The sequence below is a fragment of the Podarcis muralis genome, chromosome 2 (genome assembly GCF_964188315.1).
Source record: "Podarcis muralis chromosome 2, rPodMur119.hap1.1, whole genome shotgun sequence".
Lineage (NCBI taxonomy): Eukaryota > Metazoa > Chordata > Lepidosauria > Squamata > Lacertidae > Podarcis > Podarcis muralis.
This window is the reverse complement of record NC_135656.1, coordinates 19,651,383-19,677,577: the sequence shown is the minus strand read 5'-3', so window position 1 is coordinate 19,677,577 and position 26,195 is coordinate 19,651,383. Positions and strand designations below refer to the sequence as shown.

At 42.8% G+C, this 26,195-nt stretch overlaps 1 protein-coding gene across 1 annotated transcript; it reads right to left on the bottom strand.

Moving 5' to 3' along the window:
* Nucleotides 1-434: 434 nt before the first annotated feature.
* Nucleotides 435-24,240, bottom strand: DGKE (diacylglycerol kinase epsilon). The gene is made up of 12 exons (XM_028711322.2): nucleotides 24,135-24,240; nucleotides 21,561-22,773; nucleotides 14,708-14,867; nucleotides 13,872-13,991; nucleotides 11,232-11,375; nucleotides 9,560-9,717; nucleotides 8,207-8,258; nucleotides 7,383-7,496; nucleotides 7,160-7,231; nucleotides 6,045-6,172; nucleotides 5,691-5,802; nucleotides 435-4,557 (listed from the first exon to the last, which is right to left on the bottom strand). The coding sequence occupies exons 2-12, from the start codon at nucleotides 22,019-22,021 to the stop codon at nucleotides 4,363-4,365; spliced, it is 1,716 nt and encodes a 571-aa protein (XP_028567155.2). The 5' UTR covers nucleotides 22,022-22,773; nucleotides 24,135-24,240; the 3' UTR covers nucleotides 435-4,362.
* Between the last annotated feature and the right edge of the window lie 1,955 nt (nucleotides 24,241-26,195).

Below are 26,195 nucleotides of genomic sequence, written 5' to 3'. Positions count from 1 at the left end.
CAGCACTTTCTCACAAGTGAGCTGTGAGGCTGGTGCTCTGAACTTGTGGATCATTTGGGGGAATCTTCCCAAGTTCTGTGCGGCAGATTTATTTCTGACCAGTACGCAGAGGACTGGTTTTCGCCTCCCAGCTTTGTGCCAGGGAAGTCACCATCACAACCAGCCGTAATTTCACTACAAATAAGATACAACCCTTTTCTTTTCTTGGGGCGAGGGATGGAAAGCTATGTAAAGTACTCAGACATAAGGTGGACTTTGACTTAAAAGTTAAAAGGGGACTATTTTAGCTGATGCAGACCATATAAGCTCAGACAACAGACAGGTCTACGTTTCTCATTGGCCTAGGTTCTCACGACGACATTAAGCAGCGGATTGTAAAAGATCATATCATACAAATTATTCTAAAAAGAATAAACTCGAAAAGCAACTAGACATCAGTGCTTCAATCGCTTTATTTCAGTAGCAAAGTATTTCACACAATCCAACAATTTCCATTTTTTTTATTAAAAAAGGACTTCCTTAGAGAGTTCTAGAAAAGCAAGACCATGTGTGTCTGTTTGCTCTTCTGAGTCTTATCCAAAACCAGTTTGTAAAGTTCCACTAGCCAAGGAGCAGTAACTTTTAATTCATTTCTCTCTTGCTGGTTAGAGAGGCTGAAGCTACTTAAGTATTGCCAATGGTTTTGGAGAACTTTGCTCCAGGATATTTACTATATACTCCCAATGCCATGACAGAAGCAAGGGGTGGCAATCTTCTTGGTAGCTGTTTCGGCCTTATCTCTAGTCGCTCATTAGAAGATTTGCACGTTACAGCAGCCAAGGGCTTATCCATTCATCACGCCCTCCAGACAGCCACACATCCAAGTGGTCACTGCACCATAGCGGTGCAAAAAGCTGCCAGATAGGCAAATAGATCACCTGAATCAAATGGAACGCCTGTGTGATATGGGCATTCCACACAGCTTGCCACATCTTAATGCAATAACTGTTCATTCCAGGTTATAATAATTTTATTATTTGTACCCACCCATCTGACTGGGTTGTCCCAGCCACTCTGGGTGGTTAGTAGCAGCAGCAGCAGCAGATCAGGAAGTGTTAAACAACAGCAGATTCTTACAAATCTAGTCATAATGTAAACTACTTGAGTGGGGAAACCACAGCTCATGTTAGAGCTGTAACTCAGTAGCTGAGCACCCCCTTTTGGATAAATGATCAACTGCACTGTTTGAGGGAGTTGCCGAGTCCGTTGAATTTTGTTCAAGATTCAATAGTTTAAGTAATTTAAAAAAGAGCTGATATTTCCTCTCAAGGGTGTGTTCCCTAGCTGATTTACAGGAATAAATATTGAAACCAAACTGGAGCGTCACATGAACACACTAAAACCAGCTCACACACCCAACAGCCTGAGAAATCCTCTATTTGCAGTAGGCATGTCCTTGCACCTCTCACTGTTGTTTTGACGTAATGAGGAGCACAGGGATTAAGCATGGAAACAGGAGAGAGCGTGACAAATGTAAGATTTCACAAACTGGAGACGCCTGCTTATAACTGCATCGTATAGTAGAAGGGCCCACCCCACCTGGAAGACTCCTGGTGGTCTGAGAATGCATCAACCAGAACAAGAGTGTTACAAGCCTATCCTACAGAGCCCAACAGCTGCTCAGATTGGCCCCTTGATAGCTAGATGAATAGTACGATGGCACAGGAAGCAACTCAAAGCTGGAATGTTCTTGCAGTCCTGGCAGAATGAAGTAGTCCAGGTAACAGAAGAATAAAGGTGAAAGTGCATTGCTACCTCTCCAAGGTGCTGAACTAATAATACATTCTTCAGTAGGAAACGGTAAAGCATATTCAGCAGATTCTTTCCGGAATCCACTTGCGGAAATGCCTACTATGTAAACACCAGGACACTCAAAATCAGAGCATAGCACTTACATAGGAATCATTCAAATAAATAAGAACAGAAATCGAATGGTTAGGTCTCTATTAACATCCACCTAGCAGCTCGGAATCTGTTTCTTGGTCAAGTGCTTTGAGGACACGGATAATGACTTTTCATATACCTCTTTGCTGTTCTTATCAGCTAAGATGGTACACAAGAATTTGTAACAATTTTCAACGAGGTACAGGTGGTGATTGAAGGCCCCTTTTGTCTTCGTTGAGCAGTGATGTTCCCCACAGAACAGATTCTTGGACATGGTTATCGAGAGACCAGTGCTGACCAAGAAGTCCTACAGCAATGATAGCCTGACCATGAAGTCCTGGCTATCACTGGCATGTATTTCTCTCAATAACACAACATACTCATTCCATGCATATTTGGGAACTGTCCTGTGCAACGGAAGACATACATGGAGTCAAATGGACCTTCAAGCACACTGCTAACGCTACAAATAGCTTAAGAATACAACTAGTTGACCGTCAAAATCAGTCCAGTGAAAAAAGGTTTAACACAAAAACAAACACACAACCACCCTGACTTCAACGGATAATATTTGGTCTGTCAATTTACATAGTCTGCTCCAGCCCAAGACTATTAAACTATATCACCAATATTGAAACTTGCCTGATTTCTAGACGTAATTTTCCTTCGCTCAAAATGAGCATGGGGGCACTCTTAATTTAAGCTATACAAGCTAGTATTTCTAAAACTTGTAATTATACTACCCAAGTGAATAATGTGCATTACTAAACGGTCTCTTAAAAGTACTACCACACATACACATGGAGTTGGGAATCTTTCCTAAGGGGGAAAGAATAATTCAGTGTTAAGACCAAGGGCATAATATGCCAGGAATGTATCCCTCCACAAGCCTCACTGAAACAAGGAGGAATTTCTATCCTTGTGCTACTTTGGTTTGTTTCAGTGGGATTTGTGAACAAGAAGCAAAAAACAAAAAAGTATCTGTAACCTAAGCAGACTTGGAGTGTGCTTCCCAGTGGCAAGAGTGATTTCCACCAATTCCTGTTTCAATTTACAGCCCCCTGAAAATCTACTTTGGAAAGTTAGGGGACACCCTGGAACGGTGAGGGGAAAATAATTGAAACTTGCCTCCTCCTTTTTTTCCATCAGGAGTCCTTGCTGGATTGCAGTCCCTTCTGCAAACAGAAGGCAATTTGGGATTGGACTCGGAGATATTGGATAATATATTCTCATTTGAGTTCTTCTTTCAAAGTGGTCTGAACGGAATCAGTGCATCGTTCACAGGCTATTTAGGAATTCTTTGAAATTTAAAATTACAAGTACTGGGACTGTCAGTCAGGTGGCGAAGCTTTGGTTACTGAATTTTGCAAATCTGTTTCCCTGAAAACAAGACTACAGTTGCACTGGACAGTTTCATCTAGAATATTTGTTGCTATTGTCTTGTATAAGCATAAGTCAGGGATCTAACACATCTGATCAGCCAGTGAGGAAGGAAGCATTACGTACTGGTCAAATGAATACTCTTCTTTGAAAACCAGAACCATAAGTATCTATCAGGTCTTGACTGGTTAGATGAGCAACTTACTGTTCAGGAACTCTCTCTGTTCATCACCTAAGAAGGTAATAATATCAAGTGCTGTGATATGCAATGGTTTTTAAATATCTATGAGGCCTAGCGACACTAAGTGCAAGTCAAATAACATCTGGTGCTGTGATTTTATTATTGAAAATGAAGCTAGTCATGGTCTGGTGCAGACATAGCGCTTGCCCCATCGAGAGTATCCTGTGGTTCATCATACTTCACTCACGTGCAAATTCCCTATTCACTTTCATTTTCAAAGCTAACCACGGGTAGTGAAAACCCTGGTGCTGATACGACTTAGCACCAGGGTTGGCTCAAAGAAGGAGGAGGAGGGAAGGGAAGGGGGAATTCATGAGAAAAATGGGATGGAAAAGGAGCACTTGAGTCCACAGGGTTCTCAAATGACCAGACAGGGGCCTATCAGCACTGAGCCAACATGTCCCCAAACGACATTTCTTCATGCTCTTCAGATCTACACAATTAGACATCACAGACACCAGCAGCTAGTCCACAGGACTATACACAAACTCTGAGAGAAAGCCTACAGAAGGCGGCATTCAGTCTGCAGAGCAGTCAGTGTAAAGTAACCATGAAAGTTTCTTTCTCCATCTGCTTCAGCTTGGTGCTATAAACCAGAGTAAAAGTGCTTGCTGAATTTAAGCCTGGTTCAGCTTTTATATGTATCTATATTGCTATCTCACTAAAAGCATGGCTTAGTTACTCCTGTGCCAGTTGTAAGTACAGAGATTGGCATGGCGTTAAGAGGTTTACTGGAGACGGAATATCTAGTGCTAAGCTTTTCAGCCAAAGCCAAGCTGGAGTTACCATTTTTAGCATGCCAAAAACCTGGCCCAGACCTAGGTATCTTCATCTGTCTGATCCTTGGCAAGTTCTTGTTCGGATACGCTGGACACGTCGTCGTCGTCTGTCTGTTCCCCTGAGTGATAGAGCATCAGCGCGTGCGTCTTGTGCGTAATGGTGACAGTGCAAGGGCCTTGTGCCCAGGGCTCTCCGTCCACCTGCATTGGCATCTTTGAATTCTTCAAGATTAACTGGAATTGGGAAGGTACATAAAGAAAAAGAAGCAAAGTCAAACCACTGCAGAGACGGCAAAACCTGAAAGCCGTGTCAGGCCAGGTAAATGAACTAGTGCAGGGTGCTTAATGTCTGGTAGCAGATCAGCTCATGGCATTTATTAAATGGCAAGAGAAAGTTTAGGGGCAAAAAATAAACTTCACTGGGATTTAATGAGAAAAGGGGAGTTAGAATGGGGGACTTGAGGAGAGGAAGGAGGCAACTAGCTGCTCAACTCAAGACTGTTTAGACGGGTGGAAAAAGGAGACTTGGCTCAAACCAGCAGGGTGACATACAGATAATGAAAGGGGAATCCTGTTTCCTTCCGTCCCTATTCTTTCTTTCATGCTACTTGAGTTTATTTCACAACAGCAAAACCCACTGCATTTGTTAAAGGCCATTAGTGGTCCCCACCCCCTGAGACAAGGAAGGCTAGAAATCCACGAGTAAAATATATTTTGGATGTATGTCATGTTTTTAAGTTGAATTGCAACCTGCCCTAGCTTCTCCAGATGAAACGTGTGTGTGTGTGTGTGTGTGTGTGTGTGTGTCAGTGTCAAAAAATAGAAGATTTAATAAACAAGTAAGCAACCACCCCATTTTTCAAATCAACCCCCAAGATTGTAGATTATGGAGAGAGCATTTCCATATGTATGGTTCGTGAGTTTCCTAGAATGTCACTTGAAACTGAACAGGTTGCTCTGAAGCCACTATTTGGGGTGTAACGCTACCAATGCCCCAGTAAAATTAAGTGGCACGAACTCTGCTGACTGCCTGCTGCAGAAAAAAAAGTACTAGGCTGGTTAGCCAAGAGTTAACTAAGCCACCAGTCAAAAGCACATGCCTAGCACTTATTTTTAAAGATACAATGCAGTCACACAGCATCCTCCTGAAGGTCCTCCTCTGCTTTGGTCAGTCTGTCCACACAACAGACTGAAGTGACTTTGGAATCCACAAGATATGTGTGGCCCTCATAACAACCTGAGGATTAGCTTCCAGATGAAGATGGAGCCAAGGTACCTGCTGCTTGTACTTCCAGGCTCAGTGCCAGAAGGCTGGACCAAGAGCGTAGAAAGCAGCCCTGGAGGCACACTCTGAAATTATCACCTACCCTCACAGTGTGGGCCTGTCCCAGCCGAATGGGATTTGCGAGCTTCACTTGAATCTGAGCGCAGTGAAAAGAGCCATTGACTCCGACAACTTCCAGCAGCCCATCATCATGCCTAAGAGAGAGAAAAGGGGAGCTTCTTACCATTATAAGCACAACTTTAAACACGACTCGTCATAGAAGAACACTTCAGTCATACTGCTTCAAAATGTTTCTGCTGCTTCAGCAGTCCAGTATGCATGATGCTGCAAAACAAGTCTACAAGTCCCCACAAAGTGAGCAAACCCCTGGATGCACGGGCCCCAAAACTTTTACCAAATGCACACAGATCATGTACAAAAGCGTATATAATCTTACCTTGCCGGAGGGTAAAGTTCATCCCCCATTCCTTCCCACAGTCTACAGCCACCTCCCCAGTAGGCGATATTCAGAACTATGATGCCTTCCAAGCTGGGCAAATCAATTCTCTCTCCATCCAACTCTAGCTTTAAAAGAGATACAACAGATTGTTAGCAAGTTACATTGGCAAGAGAGAGGCGCCATCACCAACTCTTTGAAAGATTCCATCAACGGTGCCTCTGAAAATTTTTACACATCACTTCGGAAGACAGGTGAACTAACGCCAGTGTACTGGAATAAGGAAAGATCACCAGTGTTGAAGCGATGATTCTTCAACATCAACTTCATTGGACTGGTCATGTTGTGTGGATGCCTGATTATCATCTTCCAAAGCAACTATTCTATTCCAAACTTAAAAACGGAAAGCGTAATGCTGGTGGTCAACAAAAGAGGTTCAAAGACTCTCTCAAGGCAAATCTTTAAAAATGTAATATAAACACTGAAAACTGGGAAACACTGGCCTGCGAGCGCTCCAATTGGAGAACAGTCTTTACCAAAGGTGTCATGGGTTTTGAAGACGCTCAAACTCAGGAGAAAAGGGAGAAATGCGCTAAGAGCAAGGCATGCTTGGCAAACCCTCACCGTGATCAACTCCTGCCCAGAAATCTATGTCCCCACTGTGGAAGGATGTGTGGATCCAGAATCGGCCTCCACAGTCACTTACAGACTCACTTTTAAAATCATGTTTATGGAAGACAATCTTACTCGCCTACAAGTGATTGCCAGAGAAGAAGAAAAGAAGACATTGCCAAGAGCAAATTCAAAGCTAGACTTTTGGATATGTCAGGAAGGGACTCTAATGCTGCCATTTTACACAGAAGAGTTCTGAGGGTTCAAGACAACCTCCTTTTTTTGGCTCAGTAAAAGTGAGAAGACTATGGGGAGTGAGGCCAAGCCAAATAATCCCATTATTGGCCGAGGCCCATCACAAACCTCCAATTCTCATCTGCACAGAGGGTCAATCATTTTTGCTCTCCAAGGGCATTTTGGATTTATTATCTCTGAGTTGGTTTCTCTGCCCAGCTCAACTGTAAAATGAATTAAGTATGAAGAGGAGGAAACAACCATCTTACCTCAATCTTTTTGTTCAAATCCTTACACTCCTGTACTAAGCAATCTTTGGTCCCATAGAAAAAATATACCGCCTGCAAAGAAAGACTGTTGTGAAAAAGAAAGCCTGCACACAGGGGAGCTTTTAGTTTTGCTACCACAACTTCTTTTGGAGATGTTTAAAATTAAATGTTAGGGTTCTGAAAAGGTAAGTATTAAAACAAGCTTTGGTTTTACCCAACGTACCTTGTTAATAATCCTATTGGAAAAGAGAGAGGGAGACTTCTCACGATGGGTGTGGAAGTTTAAAGCCATGAGGGCATCTGGACCTGTGGAAAAGTAGTTGTTCATTGTGAAGACCTGCAAGAAGAGGGAGAAGCATTAACAGTTTTAGCACTTGGCTGTTGTGAATCCTGATCTTCCTCAGAAGTAGATCCCACTCAGAAAACTGTTGCTTTAACAGATTTATTTTATTTTTTAAAGTTTTCTATGTTCGTAGAAAAATTTATACAGTGGATGTCAAACTTAATCCATTCCAGGAGTCCGTTTGACTCCCAGAACCATTCAGAAATCAAGATCTGGCTTCCGATTGGCTGTAGGAGCTCAATAGGAAGCCACGTCAGATGTTTGGTTTCCGAAAAACGTCTGCAAACTGAACACTCACTTCCAGGTTTGCGGTGTTCGGGAGCTGATTTGTTTGGGAGCCAAGCCATTCAACAACCAAGGTACCACTGCACAATGTGATTTAGGCAGCTGTCCGAACTCCTGATCCACTCACTGGAGGGTGGTAGTATATGGAACAGAAGTCTCCCTTCACACAGCCCAATGCAGTCCCACCCCTGGAGGGTATAACTAAGCTGAATCCAGAGGTCCTGAGGAACCATGATTGATGGAGCAGCAGCTTACTGGATCCACAATTTAACTAGTCCTCTATTCTTTCCAAAAATCCCAGCAACCCATAGGACCAAGATTTTTCAGTGCCAGAAGGTGTCCATTGGTGACCAAGCAGCGTTCTTTGTCCTCCCCAGGCTTAGAGCGATTAAATACATGCACACATTTCCAAATCGTACCTTAAGCTTCCTTAAGTTGTAGTATCCTTTGTTTGTTACCTGAACCTTCCACCTACAGAAGGGGACAAAAGGCGCAGATTGTACATGTTTGTTTGCATTCCAAAGCCAAATTCTCAAACATGTGGGAGTGTTCAGGGATGCAGGAGAGGATATATTGTTTAATGATATCTTTCCTGACTTGCGTTAGCAAGTTCTATATCTTAGCACGAGACTCTTAATCTCAGGGTCGTGGATTTTGAGCCCCAAATTGGGCAAGGTTCCTCCATTGCAGGGGGCTGGACTGGACGATTAGCCTTGGGGTCCCTTTCCAACTCTGCAATTCTGTGATTCCATTTAGAGACCACCTAACATCTCTAAGCCTCGAAAGCGTGTACAAGATGTTTCTGTTTCTGAAACATTGTACAATTAATGAATGCTAGAAGAATGTTGGAATGAAGTGATATGGCTTTAGTAGAAATGTTATAAGGAATTAAGTATAAATAGATTAATAGAGTATTAAAGGGGAAAAAAAGGTTAGAATGTGTTAAGATAATTATAGGATAGAAAACAGAGGAAGATGGAAAGGAATTGCTGAAACAACTAATAGAAGTGGAAGACAAAAAGGGAGGTGTGAGGAGGTCGCGGAAATAAGTGAATGAAAGATAAGATATTGAAATTGTTTGATGTGTTTTAAACTGTTTTTGTTTGGTTATGTTAGTTTAATGTGTCAGTGTTATGTAGTGTTTTTGTATTGTACTGTAGTGTTTTGTTCTTTTTTTCTTTTTTCTTTGTAGTGTTGTGTTTAAATTGTTGGAAAAGTAATAAATATCATTTAAAAAAAAAAGAAAGCGTGTACAAGAGAACAAATTTTATATAAAGAAATAAAAACAGATAGCGTATGCCATGGCGCCCCCAGTACCTAAACCCATTGAAATCCTGCTGCAGTTTTATAAACTGGAAATGCTCCGCTTGTACTTGCCTGCATTTGGATTAAAAATGAGACATTCAGTTTCTGCAAAGCAGCTTATTGAAGGGCTCCCTGATCTCTAATCACCATGGGCTTTGCTTCCATGTACAGCTGCTTCCTATGTGACCTGTAACCATTTTCCCCTTTTAATTGGACCGCCCTCCCCACTCACCCCTGGGTTTAATCTTTTTTGGTTAAATTAAATTAATCATAACTACTCACACCACCAAAACATTTCGAACTAGATATGATTCAGGCAGGCATTGAAACAGAGCTGTAGCAATGCACAGAACTGAGGACAGATGTCAGAACTCAATGTATCAGTTCCCCTATAGTGATATTTTAGAGAGGTTAGAGGGTGGGAGGAACAAGCAAGGATCTTAGAGATGGCTTGCTTGGAAGCTCACCTATCCAGCTTGATTCCATCAGCATCCATCACGTTGCGCAGTATCTGCTCCACGGGGATCTCTCCGGCATAGCCAGCCCCCCAGCCCAGTGTATTCGACAGATCATTTCCCGTTCCCAAGGGTAAGATCGCAACCTGTGGGATGTAGCGCTCTTGGCCCTGCCAAACAGAAGTATTGATTCAGCATTAAGGCTCTTGATTTTACATGGTTGGCAACTCCTCAAATTTAATCCCAGAATGTAAAAGACTGTTACAGGTGGAAGGCTAAAGAGAGAAGATGACAAAATTATAATACTAATCAAAGGAAAGGGTATGTAACTTTCCTCTTCTCTACCTTTAAATGTATATTTTAGATACCAACAAATAGAGAGAGACCAGACCGGAATAATAATAATAATAATAATAATAATAATAATAATAATAATAATAATGAAGGATGGGAGCCTGAAATCAGCTGCTTGTAAGAAACCTATATAAACAGGGATTCTCAAATGGAAAAACGGGGTTCCTTGGGGTGTCTGCAACCTGCTTCCAAAGCTATGATAGTCTTTGAGGTGGGGAAAACAAGTGAAGTATTATAACCACCTTTGAGATCAGTTACATTGGAACTGATCACCCGACAATAACGCCCAACAAAACATCCTTTCCAGTCACGAAAAAGGTAATTGTCACAAAATAAAAACAATGCCCTAAAAATAATAATAGCAGAACTAAAACCACACCAGCATCCAAATGCACTTAAAAGCAGGCAGTTCTTTGCTGAAAAAAATTAAGAAGTAGCAAAATTTGCAGTAGTGAAGAATGAAACTGGAAAAATGACAGGGTGCCATTTTGGGAAACTGTGTGTTAGAAGCACAGAGCAAGGGTTGTGGAACAATTAAATGTGCCCATGCACAACATATGGGTGGGGAGAGAGGAGGGCTGACTACTTATGGCACCTTTGCCAATGATCTATGACAGTCCTATTTAGAAATATGAAAAGGTAGCCTTCATAAATGCTCTCCGGAATAAGCACTTTTCACTTATTTCTAATGAATTAATTTATAATTTTATGCACTTATAAATGGCCTTTGTGCCATTAAAGGTTTGGAGAAATCCAAGGCTACGCCTTGCTCCCCCCCCCCCTAAAAGTTTTAAATGGTACTCCTGGTAAAAAGGAAAAAAGGAGGCAGATTAAAGTTACTCCGGGAGCATATAGTAAAGTGACGACATGGGTTGTTTGGCCTGCAGTACTGGGTCAGGTAGGGACGCGGGTGGCGCTGTGGGTTAAGCCACTGAGCCTAGGACTTGCCGATCAGAAGGTTGGCGGTTCAAATCCCCGTGACGGGGTGAGCTCCCATTGCTCGGTCCCTGCCCCTGCCAACCTAGCAGTTCGAAAGCACGTCAAAGTGCAAGTAGATAAATAGATACCGCTCCAGCGGGAAGGTAAACGGCTTTTCCGTGTGCTGCTCTGGTTTGCCAGAGCAGAACTTAGTCATTCTGGCCACATGACCCGGAAGCTGTACGCCGGCTCCCTTAGCCAATAAAGCGAGATGAGCGCCGCAACCCCAGAGTCGGCCACGACTGGACCTAATGGTCAGGGGTCCCTTTACCTTTACTGGGTCAGGTGAACCTGGCACAGATGGGAGTGCGAAGAAATCAGTGGGTTGCCAAGTCACTTTGGGACACCATACCTTGATCTTCATGTCATCAATCGCATCCAAGACCCAGCCCACGGTGCCATCTCCACCACAGACAAGTACTCTAGCAGAATTGCAAGGCAACCAAGTGCAGAGCTGCAGTGCTTTTGCAGGTGTTGTTTTGGTTAGTTCAAAAATCTGGAAATTAAATAGAATTTATTTGTTTAACGGGAAGGATTTATAAACCACCAAACATACAAAATACCAGAGCGGTATACCTTTTAAGACTTGAAATTAGATACAAAATAAGAGACAGGTTTATTATTATTATTTTGTACTTTTTAAAAAGGAGCTTATTCCTAAAATGGCAGTCAGAAATATTTTACTTCACAGGTCAAATATTGTCACTATGATAAGAAAGCAAACAGCAAAACGATGCACTGATACACTACAATCTAATTGTGCCTAAAGAGAATTTCCATCTATATAGCGATGATTTTCTGCCTTGTCTTTACAAGCGAGATAAGATATTATTGAATACGTTAGGTGTGTTATGCTTTGAGGCTACTTGCGACACAGCCTATTTGCACAGAGAATTTCAAAAGCCTGGCTCCCCTAGATTTAAAAACTCATTTGAGATTTGGGAGGAAGAGAACTAAAAAAATTAAACAGGAAACTTAAGGAACAAAAGGCTCCTGTCATAGCATCCTGTGTCATTGCCCAGTTGAGTTCAAGGCACAAAACGTAGGGAAGAACGCTGCAAGTGTTTCCAAAAGCAAGTGGGTTATTTTAGTGCGGCTTTGAAACAAACAACGAAGAAAGAAAATACACAACGCAGAGAGAGGGAAAAAACCAGCACCCATTCCTCCTCCTCCTCTAAAAACACATTTAACATTCCTGACCAATTTAAAATGGAGAAACAAGAAGGGCCTTTCTCCATGTGCAGTGTAACCATAGTGCAAAAGGCTTGCAAAAAACAACTGTGCAGTGTCCAATCTGTAAGAGTAAACACAACAATGTGCTGCGCTCTTTTTTTTGTAGCACATTTGATTAAATCCTGCTGTGCACACAGCCTGATCAGCAGGAAAGCACAGGAACTCCATAACAACTGGCAACGGAAGGTCACAAAACAGCACAACACGTTTAAGGGGAGGGAGTCGTTGTGTTGCCCCTGGCCACAAATGATAACCAAGGACCACCCTATGTCCACAGAACCAATTCAACAGATCAAGACAGGGCTGCCATATGCCTGGGATTTCCCAGATATTACCAGGATTTCAAAGGTGGAAGCGACGTCCTGGGCGGGGATTTCCGGAAGGCAGCAGTTTATCCTGGATATTCAGCAAGTAAACTGGAAAATCTGGGTGGTTTTTTGTTGCATTTTCATTTAAAAAAGCTCAGTAATTTTGGGCTCTTCCTAAAAAAAGTGTGTCCTGGTTTTTACTTTTTGAAATATGGCAAGCCTAATTAAGACCCAGGTCAGAAGATGGTGTATGCTCTGTGATACGTACATCCTGTGAATTTTGTCCAGCTTTGGATAGAAAGTGTCTACTCCCCCACCCAGCATAAGCCCCATCCTGTTTACCTTGTCCTTGTCTTGAAGCAGAAGCCTAAGAACCCAAGGAATGGTTTTAAGGCACCTGCAGTTTCTGCAGCAAAAGCCTTAAGACAAAACAGCTTAGAAAGTGTGTTTGTCTGAGGGTTATGCAGAATTGTTTGTGGCTACTTGATGTACTAAAAGTAAGAAGGGGGAAAGGAACCTTTTCAGAGATCCTCTTTCTTCACACATTCTAAGGTCAAGCCCAGCCAACAAAAAATTCTTTCTAGAGAACTCTAGCTTAAGCTGGCAGAACAGAGAGGAGATGTAAATGTTCACCTGCACAGCACTGCATGGTTGCTGTTTTTTGTAAACAAGAGCCAGGGGTTTTTATTCTGGGGAGGTCGGGTAAGAAGGATTCTATGTTTTGTTTTTGGTCATTTACAATTTGTGAAAAGGAATCTGTAATGAAAGGCTCCTATGCAATGATACAAACACCTCACCCCCCCCAGCCCATAATTTCTCATGCCTGTTTCAAGTTGCATCAAGATTTTTTAAAAATTAAACATTTACTTCCTATGACCCACACCCTAGTTTCCATTTTCTTTAAGTAGACCTTCCATTAGATGTTTTTAAAGCCACACATATACAGCAAAATTAGTTGCTAAAAAAACTGTAGGCTAAAACTTTTGTGAATTGATTTGCAAGGCTGTAGGACTACTTCAGGAAGATCAGGCTTCTCAAAACACACTTTATGCTTAGTTCTAAAACATGACAACAGGGTTTTCCTGAGCAAACAAGCAGGCTATAATTATTGTAACTATGGTCTTGTCTTGCTGTTCCTTCAGGCAGCTAAGTAGTAGGGCATGTTCCCTTCCTTTTAAACTTGCCATGGGGTAGATTTAGGCTGAGACAGTAACCAGCCCAAGATGTTTCCTCAGTTCTAGTGTGACACTCTAACCACTACACTATGCTGTCCTGTGCATGTTTTGCTAAATCTTACTGTGTTCAATGGGGATTACTCCCTAGAAAGCATGTTTGGGATTGTACCCTGAGGGTCTTTAGCATAATGTGTTTAAAATATATCATCCCCACCCCCCACTCAGCAATAAGATTGATTCAACAATAAAACAATTTCAATGAATGAATACAATTACCTGAATTGGGTTTAGTAACATCTTAAATTGCCCAAGCAATGTTTCCCCCATATTGTTTCCACTCCGAGTATTAGCCAGAATGATTAGGGGAGTCCAGTTTTTCCCACAGGAGGCAGCTAGCTGCAGAACAGAAACAAACAAGTAAGTATTTGCATGCAGATCTGTGTGATGAAGCAGATAAAAAGCACTTGGTTCTTTCCCTTCTTATTTCATTGTTGGGTAACTAACTGAAACTATGAAAGAGAGACTGAACCCTTTAGAATAATATTTCAGAAAAAAGCTACAGCAAAATAAACAGCTTTGCAGTTTAGACAAAATGCTACTTTTTCCACTTCCAAACAATATTTAAGGGCTAAATCACATAAGCTAATTTGTGTGTCTGTATTTTACGCAAATTTAATGCAAACTTTATGCCAGTGACATCTTCAAAGGATCAACAGCTCCTACAGCATGGAAGAACTCCGTGAGATTATTACCTAATCCTTCAGATGGAATGGAGCCACGAACATTGGGTTAGCATGGTTTATCTGGAATAAACAGCATACCAACCGCGCTTCCTTTGCTGCCTCCTACCACTGTATTAGCAAAATAAAACAAATCTGGAAGCCTTGGCTTTATATTATGTGCAAACCAGTGTTTGTAATTTGTTGCCCTCTATGAAACCATGGCCAGCAGCAGACAGAGAGGAACAAACAACACTCCCTGGTTGGGATGTAAAGGGGAAACCATGGTTTCCTGGTTTTTCTTTTTTAATTCCCACTTGCACGATGTTCTCCTCCATCCTTTGAAGGGCTATAGGTTCCCCATCTCTGATGCAGCTCTAGAGCAAGGCTTACCTTGCCATAGTCCACTCTTTTGTCTTTTCGCATCTGACTGACGTTGAATAAGTAATATGGAGGAATAATTAAGTTGCGAAATTCTCCTAGCTCACACGTCCCGTTCTTCAAAGCGCTCTGCATACATTCATCGTGTACGGTTTGCTGACACCACACACACCTGAAAAGAAAATAATAAGGTTGACTGAACTCAAGCAACTGTTTTCTTTTTGTTTTCTTTTTTGCCAGGCAGCTGCTGAGAAAGACATTTTTAATAGGCTCCAGAAGAAAAGTAGGTGGGGCCACAGTTTGCACGGTGCAATCATCAAATAAGAAAATCTCTGTTGCCTCCTTATTTCTCTCAACTCACGAGTTGTTACATGGATTTTGAAGGATGAAACAAGTACAGTGGTACCCTGGTTTACAATCATAATCCGTTCCAGAGATCTGTTTGTAAACCAAAACAGGTTATAACCCAAGGCGCGCTTTCACCAATGGGGCCTCCAAAATTTTTTTGTTCGTAATCCCCCCCAAATGGTATGCAAACCAAGACGTATGCAAGACATACCCATCTCCCACAACTCTTTTAGAAAAATGTCCTCCATATGTCTATACAATCGCCCCCCCCCTCTCTCATATATCTATTTCTATAGATATAGTCATGCTGGCCACATGACCCGGAAGCTGTACGCTGGCTCCCTCGGCCAATAAAGCGAGATGAGCGCCGCAACCCCAGAGTTGGCCACGACTGGAGCTAATGGTCAGGGGTCCCTTTACCTTTACCTAGGGGGAGAGGTAGGGGATTCCCTATCATGTGAGTGGAGCTCCACTTGCATAGCATTTGCTACAACACTCAGACAATTTGCCTGTTTTATTATTTTTTGCAGCCCCTATTTTCTATTTTAAACCAAAAGCCACCTATGAGTCAAAAAAGTTGTATATAAATGCAGTAAACAATCAAGCCCCAATATACCAGAGACCTGTTTCCCCCACCTCTGCATTATTCTCTCTGAGGTGCCCCCACCTTAAGGATGCATGCCAGATTCAGCCAGCAAGGGCATATATAAAAGCACTCACAGCATTTTCCACCGGTTACAAAACACTCTCTCGCTGAAGACAAGCCCAAGTCAAATCCTGAGCACTGGGTGGAAGCACTACAAGATCTACGTTTTTGAGATTGTCTCGGGGTTCAGGGGAAAGTAGGGAAAGTTCAGTGCATTATTCAATTTTATTCTATTTTTACTGGATTTTTTTTTTTAAAAAATGATTTTTATTACTATGTAATGAACACTATAAAAATGAACATCAAAAAACCAACAAGCAGATAAGCTGTATAAATAGAAAGGCTTATAAGGTAATCCCTAGCAATAGTCAAGCTATTTTTAAAAAATCTACATACCAACTCTGTGCCTTTAAACTGGAATAACAAAATGCTTACGGTTACGTACTTAATTCGTTCTGGAGGTCCGTTCTTAATCTGAAACTGTTCTTAACCTGAAGCACCACTTTAGCTAATGGGGCCTCCTGCTGCTGCCGCGCCACCGGAGCACGATTTCTGTTCTCATCCTGAAGCAAAGTTCTTAACCCAAGGTACTATTTCTGGGTTAGCGGAGTCTGTAACCTGAAGCGTATGTAACCCGAGGTACCACTGTATTGGTATAAAGGTAAAGGTACCCCTGCCTGTACGGGCCAGTCTTGCCAGACTCTAGGGTTGTGCGCCCATCTCACTCTATAGGCCGGGAGCCAGCGCTGTCCGCAGACTCTTGGCCACGTGGCCAGCGTGACAAGCTGCATCTGGCGAGCCAGCGCAGCACACGGAACGCCATTTACCTTCATGCTGGTAAGCGATCCCTATTTATCTACTTGCACCAGGGGGTGCTTTCGAACTGCTAGGTTGGCAGGCGCTGGGACCGAATGACGGGAGCGCACCCCGCCGCGGGGATTCGAACCACCGACCATGTGATTGGCAAGTCCTAGGCGCTGAGGTTTTACCCATAGCGCCACCCGTGTCCCTCTGGGTTAGCGAAGTCTGTAACCTGAAGCGTATGTAACCTGAGGTACCACTGTATTGGTATAGCTACAGTAAAAAGATGCCCATGGTGAGTGGCATCCCACTAAGTTTTACTCAGAGTAAACCTACTGGGCCAGATTCAACTAAACAGCTGTCCTAGCATGAGCCGGTAGTAGGACTCTCATGAGTGCTGAGAGGCTTCTCCCACGATTCCCTGCCCGTGCTTGAAACGCCCATTGTTCTGGGTGCATTTTGTGACTGGGGATTTCATTAGTGTGAGCCGTTTCTGAGCTCTGGGCGCAGTACTGCGCCTAAGATTTTGGATTAAAACTGCAGAGTGGAAAGAAAGGAGGATCTTTTTCTGCCTCCCCACTTCCAGCTACTCTCTGAAGACTGGAGAAGAGGCCGTCTTAAGAATATGAGGGGGGTAGACAGGGGAAGGACTAAGGCCACGTAGAACATAATATTTTAGCTGCAGTTCATTCATTTTCAGCTTTGTATTCCTGTTATTAAAAAAGCACGCCTGGACATTCCACTGTTGCGCCCATAACCTAGGTTTAAGGTGCCATTTAACTCCTAGCTTTTGTATCTCAGTTTCTGACACTGTTCCCTGCCCCCCAAATCAGGTTGGGGGACAGGGGGGTTCAGGAAAACCCCCAGAACAGTGCATTGGGGTAGAGTCTTGCACTGATAGAAAAACCGTAATAGTGCAATGCTGGAATTCCACCCTCTGAAATTAATGGTCCTAACTTAGCCACGGTCATGAATTTGAATAGGTCTACTCGGAGTAAAGCTTAGTTGCATACCACCCTACATCACAACAGGTGTGATCACCACTTCCACTTGACCAAAGTCTTTCACTCCCTGATCCACCTGGAAAATGCACACGATCCTGGGTCTGACAGCGGTGCTGCCAAGCCACGTTTTGTATAGAGATGGATGGCTATAATCTCCTAAAGAACTGCCAGGACCAACAAATAATAATTTCGATGCAGATGTCCACTATGACCAGGAAGCAATGCTGGCTGTTCCCATGTTAATAAAGGCACATCTACAAATAGGATGAAAGAGACTAGCCATAAATATCCTCCCCTGTGAAGGGGGGGGGGACATATTAATGCCTTGGATGTTCTTGCTGGAAAAGGTACACAACGTACTCTGGTACAAACTTATTAATATTAAACATTGTAAAATGCTACATAGTAGGGATTCATTGAGGATAGGAGTGAATGAGGTCCTTAATGCACACTAAACAGACTAAGCTATTAAGAGGACATTTAACTCAAGCTTGGCTAAAAGCTTGAGAGGCAGTTTGGCCCGGTAATTTAAAAACCACAAGGTGAAAAAAGCACTCAAAAATCCAAAAGAAACAATTCCTAGAATGAACTATGTTGTTCCCTCCAAGCGCCAGATCAGCAATATAAGACCCACCAGGTGAACAGGGCACCTTTATGGGCCTTACCATCTGCTGCCAGAATTTAGAAAGAGATGCATGCTTCCGTTCAAAAGAAAAGAATTTTATAGCCCTCACTGTCACAGGGGAGTTGTGATGTCACCTTGAGAGTCCTTAGTTGGAACGGTGACCCAAAATACTTTCTGAACAAACAGAAAGGAAAAAGTGACTAAAGAACCCAAGCGCATTATGTCGATGGCACTGAGATGCACGAGTAAAAAAGGCAATTAAATGCACTGCATTTTAACGTACTATTGTTTCAGCCATTTCATTTGCCTGGAACAATTAGCCCCTGCCAGATGGCAAACTACCTGCCTCTCTCATCCCACCTCTCTCTGGCACTTACACTTCCCTGGCCAGGAAAAAAGCTTGCATTTCTCTCCGCTTCCTGATTGTTGAACTCAACTGTGCCAGAAGGCAGAGATTAAAACATATGCATCTGTTATGCAATCAAGACCTGGGCTTGATTCGGAGGGTGTGTGTGTGAGTGAGACTGGAGCAGGGTGGATAAAAATCAATGATTTTTTAAAAATAAATAAATAAATAAAAATCTGATTTTTAAAAATTTAAATCGGATTTTTAAAATAAAATGCTTTAGGAGGAAAAATATTTCTAAAGATAGTTTTCTATTTAAGTTACATTATAGTCCAAAGGCTATTCATCAGGAAATAAGGATTTGTTTTAAGTTTTTCATGTGTACTAAAACTCAGTCTGTTTTTTTAAAAAAGAAATTGTTTAACCACATCAGTTAACAAACATGGATACATATGCTATAATGTAATTCTTTTAGTTAAATAAATTGTTTGAATTGTTACTAATGATTCATTTTCTCCTTCCAATAAAGTACAGCAGAAAAGCTGTCCAAATATAAACAGTTAACTTATTAAACCTCACAACAATTTCATCATTATCTGTCTATGTATTTCTAACAGTATAACCAAATCAGTAATTTCTGATATAAGTGTAAAAACTACTCTGAAAATTTATTATTCCAAAAATGAAATCTTCATCTGGTTGTAAATATTAAGATTATACCAGCAAGAAGGAGTTTTTCTGTAAAAATAATGATTTAAATCACATGTCTTACTGTCTAGTGATTTAAATCGGTTTGATTTAAATCAAATCCACCCTGGACTGGAGGCAGGCAAGAAACTGGGGGGAAATGAAGAAATGAGAATTGTGAAGCACTTTTGCTACAACAATCTTTTAAACATCTCTTTGCCACAGTTAAGAAAACTTCGTGCAGAGCAGGGAAATGCACACACGTTTGTCTTTGTGCGAGGATTCTGACTCACTCAACTGCTACAGAGATGTTCATGCTGGGTTAGGGTTAGGTGGGAAGAAAAGCTAAACTTCAGAAAGAGGAGATGCGTTCAGGATGTTTGCAAAACACTGCCCTAGGTTCTATATATTCCAGACCCTGAAAGTGCACTACTCAAGCAAGACCAAGACCCTAGGAAATAACTTTGAGAGTGATGCATATTATGGCCAATGACAGTGGTTTACAAACTTTTTTCAAAGAGGGCCAGATTTGATGAAGTGAAGGGCCGACCAAAGTTGACCTTTTTTAAAGGATTGAAGTTCTTGAGCTTTTTTATGATTTTACCCCAAAGTTGTTGACCTTTTTTTTAGGGTTGGAGTTGTTGAGCTTCTTTTAGTAAACTGCCACAGGAGCCGGATTAAACTGACCAGTGGGCCAGATTAGGTCCCCAAAATGGACTTTGGACATGCCTGGCCTATGATAACTGGACAAGAGGTGAGATTCTCACTCTTACTATCCAGAGAGCAGATTGAAAAAGCCCTGGACACTATATTTAGGACTCTGTGTGCTAATCCAATTCTAAACTAGAACAGCAGTTGTATACTCTATAGAGCAAGACACAGTGGATAAGAACCTCATGTTCCACTCATAAACCTTCACTCTGATTTTAGCACACAGGTGCCAAATTATTGCACAAGAACTTGCATGTATTAGTGTCCAATTAATGTATGACTCGTTACAAAGCTCTTAATGCTCTAAAATTTCAGCTACAGTTTTGCCTAGGGGCCTATTTCCAAGGCCAAGGCTCAGTTACGCAACATCACTGAATAAATAAAACAGAGCCTTTGAGCATGTGCAGAGAACCATTTGCTCACCATAGATGAATATTAATCACCAGATTGTTCCCTTGCAATTGGGATTAGGGACTGGGCTTCCACACTAGTTGGGGTGGTTTACGTCCAAGGATTTCTGCCTTTGGTATTTTTCACGCAGCAATCTAATCCAAAAATGCATTTCAGTTGCATCAGAAGAATCGTACTTTCAGTTACACTGCCCTTGGGCACATCGGTTCTCACTCAACTCATCACTAAATGTGAGAAAACAAGAGAGGCTTTCCCACCCACTTTTGGCTTCCAAGAAGATTCCAAGGGGAGGGTTGACAAGAAAAGCCAGAGGAAAAAGCTGTCATGTGCCTGTCACATTCCCTATAGCAAAGATGGGGAATACTTGGTCTTTCACATTGTGATGGACTACAACTCCCATAATCTCTGACAATTGGCTGCGAGATAAGATGATGCTTTGTAAACACACTTGCTGTACTTACATACAACGCATAGATGACTCTAGAATTCTACTAAGTAATTATTTTGGTTTGATTTATCCGTAATCCTTATCCCACTAGGCTGGCTTGGCTGACTAAGCTAAAAGACCGTAAAAAGAGTGACTAGCCAACCAATGTACACCTATAAGAAAGTATTTGCTCATCACAAGCAACCAGGGGTGTGGGGCCTTTCAAGCTTTCATTAGGCCAGCTTGTGGAATAAAGAGAATGAATACCTTCCCTTCCTGTTTTAATATATATATTTCTATCTCTTTAACCTACTAAAATGGACTCTCGTGTACTTTTAGTATTAAATTAAACGCCTAAGCCAGTAAGAACAGGTTGTACTGCTCTCCAGGAGACGGAAGCTGTAAAGTTGAAAAGCGTTCACTAAGAACACCTCTCTACTTGGCCTACTTTCTTTGTAGTCTTTGGAAATACTGTAAACCATAGCTTCATTCAGCCGGGTACAGAGATCACAGATAAGAGTACTCATCATCTTGTTCATGGAAAGTTAGAGGTAGCCTGTGAACACAATGAGAAAATGCAGAGCACATTTCTGATGACTCACCTCCACAGGGAAGCATTCTGCCACCACTGTGTCTCATAACTGTGACCCTTGTGTAGTAGTTAAGTGTTTGACTAGGATTGGGAGACCAGGGTTAAAATCCCCACTCAGCCATGAAGCTCACCTTTGGCCCATCACCATATCTCATCCTAACCTACCTCACAGGGCTGTTGCAAGGATAAATTCAGAAGGGGGAGAACCACTTTATGAGTACCTGGGCTACAAATGTAATAATAAATAAATTGTACTTCCAGCATTACCTGTAATCACACAGCTTGGGCTGGGTACCGCATTGCTGTTTGCACACGACACAGTAGCTGCACAGAGGGACGTTGCCACGGATCCACTGGTGTACCATAGAGGTCCTGAAGCCGCTTTCACCCCTCATTATTATTTCCTTGCAGAGGAAACGCCGGTCAGCCTTCTTCAGGCACTCTTCATCGACACACAGCCCACAGCAGTTGCAGAAAGCTCCCTGAAGGATGTGCAGAGAGCAGATGCAGCAATAGGTGGGCTGGCTGAAGAGATCTGTGTCCTGCCAATTGTGCTTGCTCTTACGCAAAATGTCCTGCATCAGTTCCTGCCTCCGAGATCGCCGAAAGCTGCACCACAAGGTGATCAGTATGGGAACCATCACCGAGCACAGAGTCCAGAAGGCCAGACTCCATTCTTGAAACGGTCTTGGAGAGAATATGGAGCTGTTCCTTTCAACCCCTTCCATCCTTAATTGATTTAGTATCAATCTCTAGGTGTCAAATTAAACCTGATACAAGGGAGCACGTTTTGATCATGTAGGTCCCAACATAGATTTGCTCAAGTTCATTTCAGCAGTTTTCCCTAATCTGCCATCATTAACCACATTGCCTGTTCCTTCCTCATTAGACCCTACTGCACAAAGCCTCACTTTTTCCTTTTATTTGTGGCTCCCCTAAAGAAAGGCTTAAACATCTGTGTCTTGAAATCAAATATCCACTTGTCTTAAAATACCTGACAAAGCAGAAGACTTAGTTTTACGTAATTCCAATGCTACATATATTTCTCGTGCTATTAAATAGTTCACCACAACTTGTTTTTCTCCTATCAATGTACCCTTACAACATCACACCATCATGACAACAGTGACTGCTTTCTTGCTATAGCTCACCTGTCCTTTGTTATAGCAGAAACCCAACACTAAGCCGATGCACAGAAGCAAATGCCAACTCCAAAAACAGAGTCAAGCACTTTCACCTTCCATGCTATAAACAACAGCACCTCATTTCTCTCCTTGTTATGGCTATCACTACCTTGCTTCTTGCTCTACACACATACAAGAACAAGAACAATCAATTTACGCCTTAACACCCACCCACACCCAGGGTGCAACACAGGTGGTTCCCCGCCCCTTTTAATGCCAGGCTTGTGCCTTTTGGGCCAACTTTAGTCCATGAGGGCAGGACAGCAGAAGGGTGCAGCAGCTGCGGATTAAGTCATCTGAAATTAAAAAAAACAACCTGAGTTAGCCTGAGGGTTGAGGGGGCGGGCAGCAGATGCTTCATATTCCTGCATTGCAGGGGGCTGACTAGACAACCCTTGGGCTCATCTCTACAATTCTACGATTCCACAAAAACAGTGGCTGCTCACTCAGTTGTGGTACCTTCTTCTACCCTTAATAATGATGATAATAATTTTATTCTTTGTACCCCCACCCATCTCACTGGGTTGCCCCAGCCACTCTGGGCGGCTTCTGACATTTATAATAACCGGAAATGAAACGTTACATAACCTAGGTTCAGATAGGTAGCCGTGCTGGTTTGACGCAGTCAAAATAAAAATAAAAAAATTAAAAATTGTCCAGTAGCACCTTATACAGTGGTACCTCTAGTTACATACTTAATTAGTTCCAGAGGTCCGTTCTTAACCTAAAACTGTTCTTAACCTGAGGTACCACTTTAGCTAATGGGGCCTCCCGCTGCCGCCGCTGAGCGATTTCTGTTCTCATCCTGAAGAAAAGTTCTTAACCCAAGGTACTATTTCTGGGTTGGCAGAGTCTGTAACCTGAAGCATATGTAACCCGAGGTACCACTGTAAACCAACTAAGCTTGTCTTGGTTTAAGCTTTTGTATGCATGCACACTTCTTCAGATACCAACCTGCCAACCTTCATGTACAAAAGCGCACCTCACTCGGCTTTCATTTCCTAGGCCTATCGCTTCGCTTGTCCTTTTCATATACACTGGTACCTCGGGTTAAGTACTTAATTCGTTCCGGAGGTCTGTTCTTAACCTGAAATTATTCTTAACCTGAAGACCACTTTAGCTAATGGGGCCTCCTGCTACTGCCGCACCGGCAACACACGATTTCTGTTCTCATCCTGAAGCAAAGTTCTTAACCTGAAACACGATTTCTGGGTTAGCGGAGTCTGTAACCTGAAGCATCTGTAACCTGAAGCGTCTGTAACCTGAGGTACCACTGTATATTGGTTGGATAGTGTTCTCGAAGCTACAAACATGAGCCTGACTAAACTGCGGGAGGCGGTGGAAGACAGGAGTGCCTGGCGTGCTCTGGTCCATGGGGTCACGAAGAGTCGGACACGACTAAAGGACTAAACAACAACCACTGTATATATAATAGTAACGAACCGCCCCCCCCACCTCAACACACTGTGAGGCTGCGAAATCCCTTCATAAACCTGGGGCGGCCACCTGCCCCTCCTACAAATTCACCGCCCCTGGACATTTCCAGGCAGAAGCAGCAGCGAACAGCCCTGGCAGTTCTGATGCTGCTGCTGCTGCTGCTGCTGGTCCCCCCCCCAAGTCCCCTCAGCCCCCCCGACCCCCCCCCCCGGTCTCTCACCGACAGCTCGACGGGAACGTCTGGAGAGGCAGCCAGGCAAGGGATGAGCGCCGGAAGCGGAAGCGCTCTCTGAGCGGGAGAGGGGCGGGGTCAGGAGGAGGAGGAGGAGGAGGAGGAGGAACGGCGGGCCAGGAAGCTGCTGATGCGGGGTTGCTAGGAAACGGCCGCCCGGCCGCCGGCCCACGTGACGATGGGGGAGAGGTCGAACAAGCGATGCTGATGAAAGGGACGGGCGAAGGGAAGGAGGAAGGGAGCTGATCAGCTGCCGCCCCGCTCTGCGTCACTGACTCCCCTCCCGCCTGTGCATTGGGACTGTACTTTCTCTTGACTATAATTTGCTTTTTGAAAACGTCAGCCTTTCCCAAAAGACACGGGTGTTCTATACCCTCCAACGTGTCTCCGATGAAAATAGGGACACCCTGTTCAACAACAACAACAACAACAACAACAACAACAACAACAACAATAAAGTAATAATAATGATAATGATTTTTCTTGTTTATATCCTGCCCATCTGGCTTTCCCAATAGATAGACACCATCATGCATTTTCCTTGCATTTTCCTTGTACGCTGAAGATGTTGTCCCCCTTTCACCCTGATCTTTGACAATGGACACATACTGTATATAGGATTTAACTTATTCTCTTGACTGTAATTTGCTTAAAACTGCTTTATACAGTGTTTTAAAATTGCTTTAACCCACCCTGGGGTCTTGGTAAAGAATGGGGAAGAAAATAAAATAATACATACCTTTCAACATTTCTCCAATGAAAGTGGGGTTTCCTCGTCTGTTGTTGTTGTTGCTTGTAGTAATAGTAGTAGTAGTATTTATACCCCACCGATCTGACTGGGTTGCCCCAGCCACTATGGATGGCTTCCAACATATATAAAAACATAATAAAACATCAAGCGTTAAAAAAACTCCCCTATCCAGGGCTGCCGTCAGATGTCTTCTAAAATTGTAGTTACTTATCTCCTTGGCTCAGGTGTCACACATAACTCCATATCCTCCAACATTTCTCCGATGAAAATAGGGTCATCCTAAAGAAAAGTGGGACATTCCTGGTTCAAATCAGAAACCGCTATGGCTTCTGTAATCTGGGACTGTCCTTGGAAAATAGAGACACTTGAAGGGTCTGGTGCTTCCCACCTTGTAATTCAAACATAAAGTGAAGCTAAAAGACCAATATCAACAGTGCTATTAGGAGCGGTTTTCCCTCCCTAATTATATCACAACCACAATCCATTTGTTGCAGGATTAAAGTCTTAAAGTGTTGTACCCAACGAAGACCTACCCACTGAAATTAACAGATTCAATTAGTCATGCATGTTAATTCAAGTGGCTTTACTGAGCGGAGCTAGCCTCAGATATAACACAGAGGGATTTATTACAGAGAAAGTGGATTGGCAGATTGCAATCCCGCTAGAGGGAGCTAAATTGAAAGAAGATGAGGAAGAAATGGAATACTTGTCTGAGATGTGCTGTTTGTGTGCTGAGCTTGAGAAGCCGCATTCAAAGGCTGATGCCTAAACCCATTTGCCCAACTGCATGGTATAAGTTGTATTTCCAACTGGCTAAGTAAATAGAATCACAGCCCAGCTTCTTCCTGAGCCTTTAATAGAGGTTTGATAATACAGAAGTGAATGGGTAATACTTTAAACGGCATAGAGCCAAATTCAATTGCCAGTTCATTTTTCAAATCAAATTGCTGTTGCAGCTACAGATTCCAAGTTCAGAAGCTGGCAGCCCTAGACTGCACACGGAACAAAAGTGGATCTTGGTAAGTTCAGTAGGATGGTGTTGTCTTGAAACACCACCAGAAGCGAGTCAATAGAATGCAGTTTCCCCACCCTGTCTCCCCTCTGCCAGCCCTTCAAGGCCAACAATAAGGTTTCATGGATGATATAGGCTCTGGATCAAAAACCATCACAGCCATCTTCCCACATCAACTCCAGAAGATGATGACAAAAATGAATTTTTATTTCAATATGGTCCATTGCTAATTGGCGCAATGTTTGTTTTTCATACACACCATCCCCTGCCATCCGTGCCTGTTGAG

What these genes read in the sequence shown, in the direction of transcription:
- DGKE (XM_028711322.2), bottom strand. Translation starts at nt 22,021, where the DNA reads ATGGAAGGGGTTGAAAGGAACAGCTCCATATTCTCTCCAAGACCGTTT. An exon ending in GAACTTTACCCTCCGGCAAG is followed by an intron (nt 5,803 to 6,044) that starts GTAAGATTATAT and finishes TCTCTCTCTTAG; the next exon opens with GCATGATGATGGGCTGCTGG. An exon ending in GACAGGCCCACACTGTGAGG is followed by an intron (nt 4,558 to 5,690) that starts GTAGGTGATAAT and finishes TCCCAATTCCAG; the next exon opens with TTAATCTTGAAGAATTCAAA.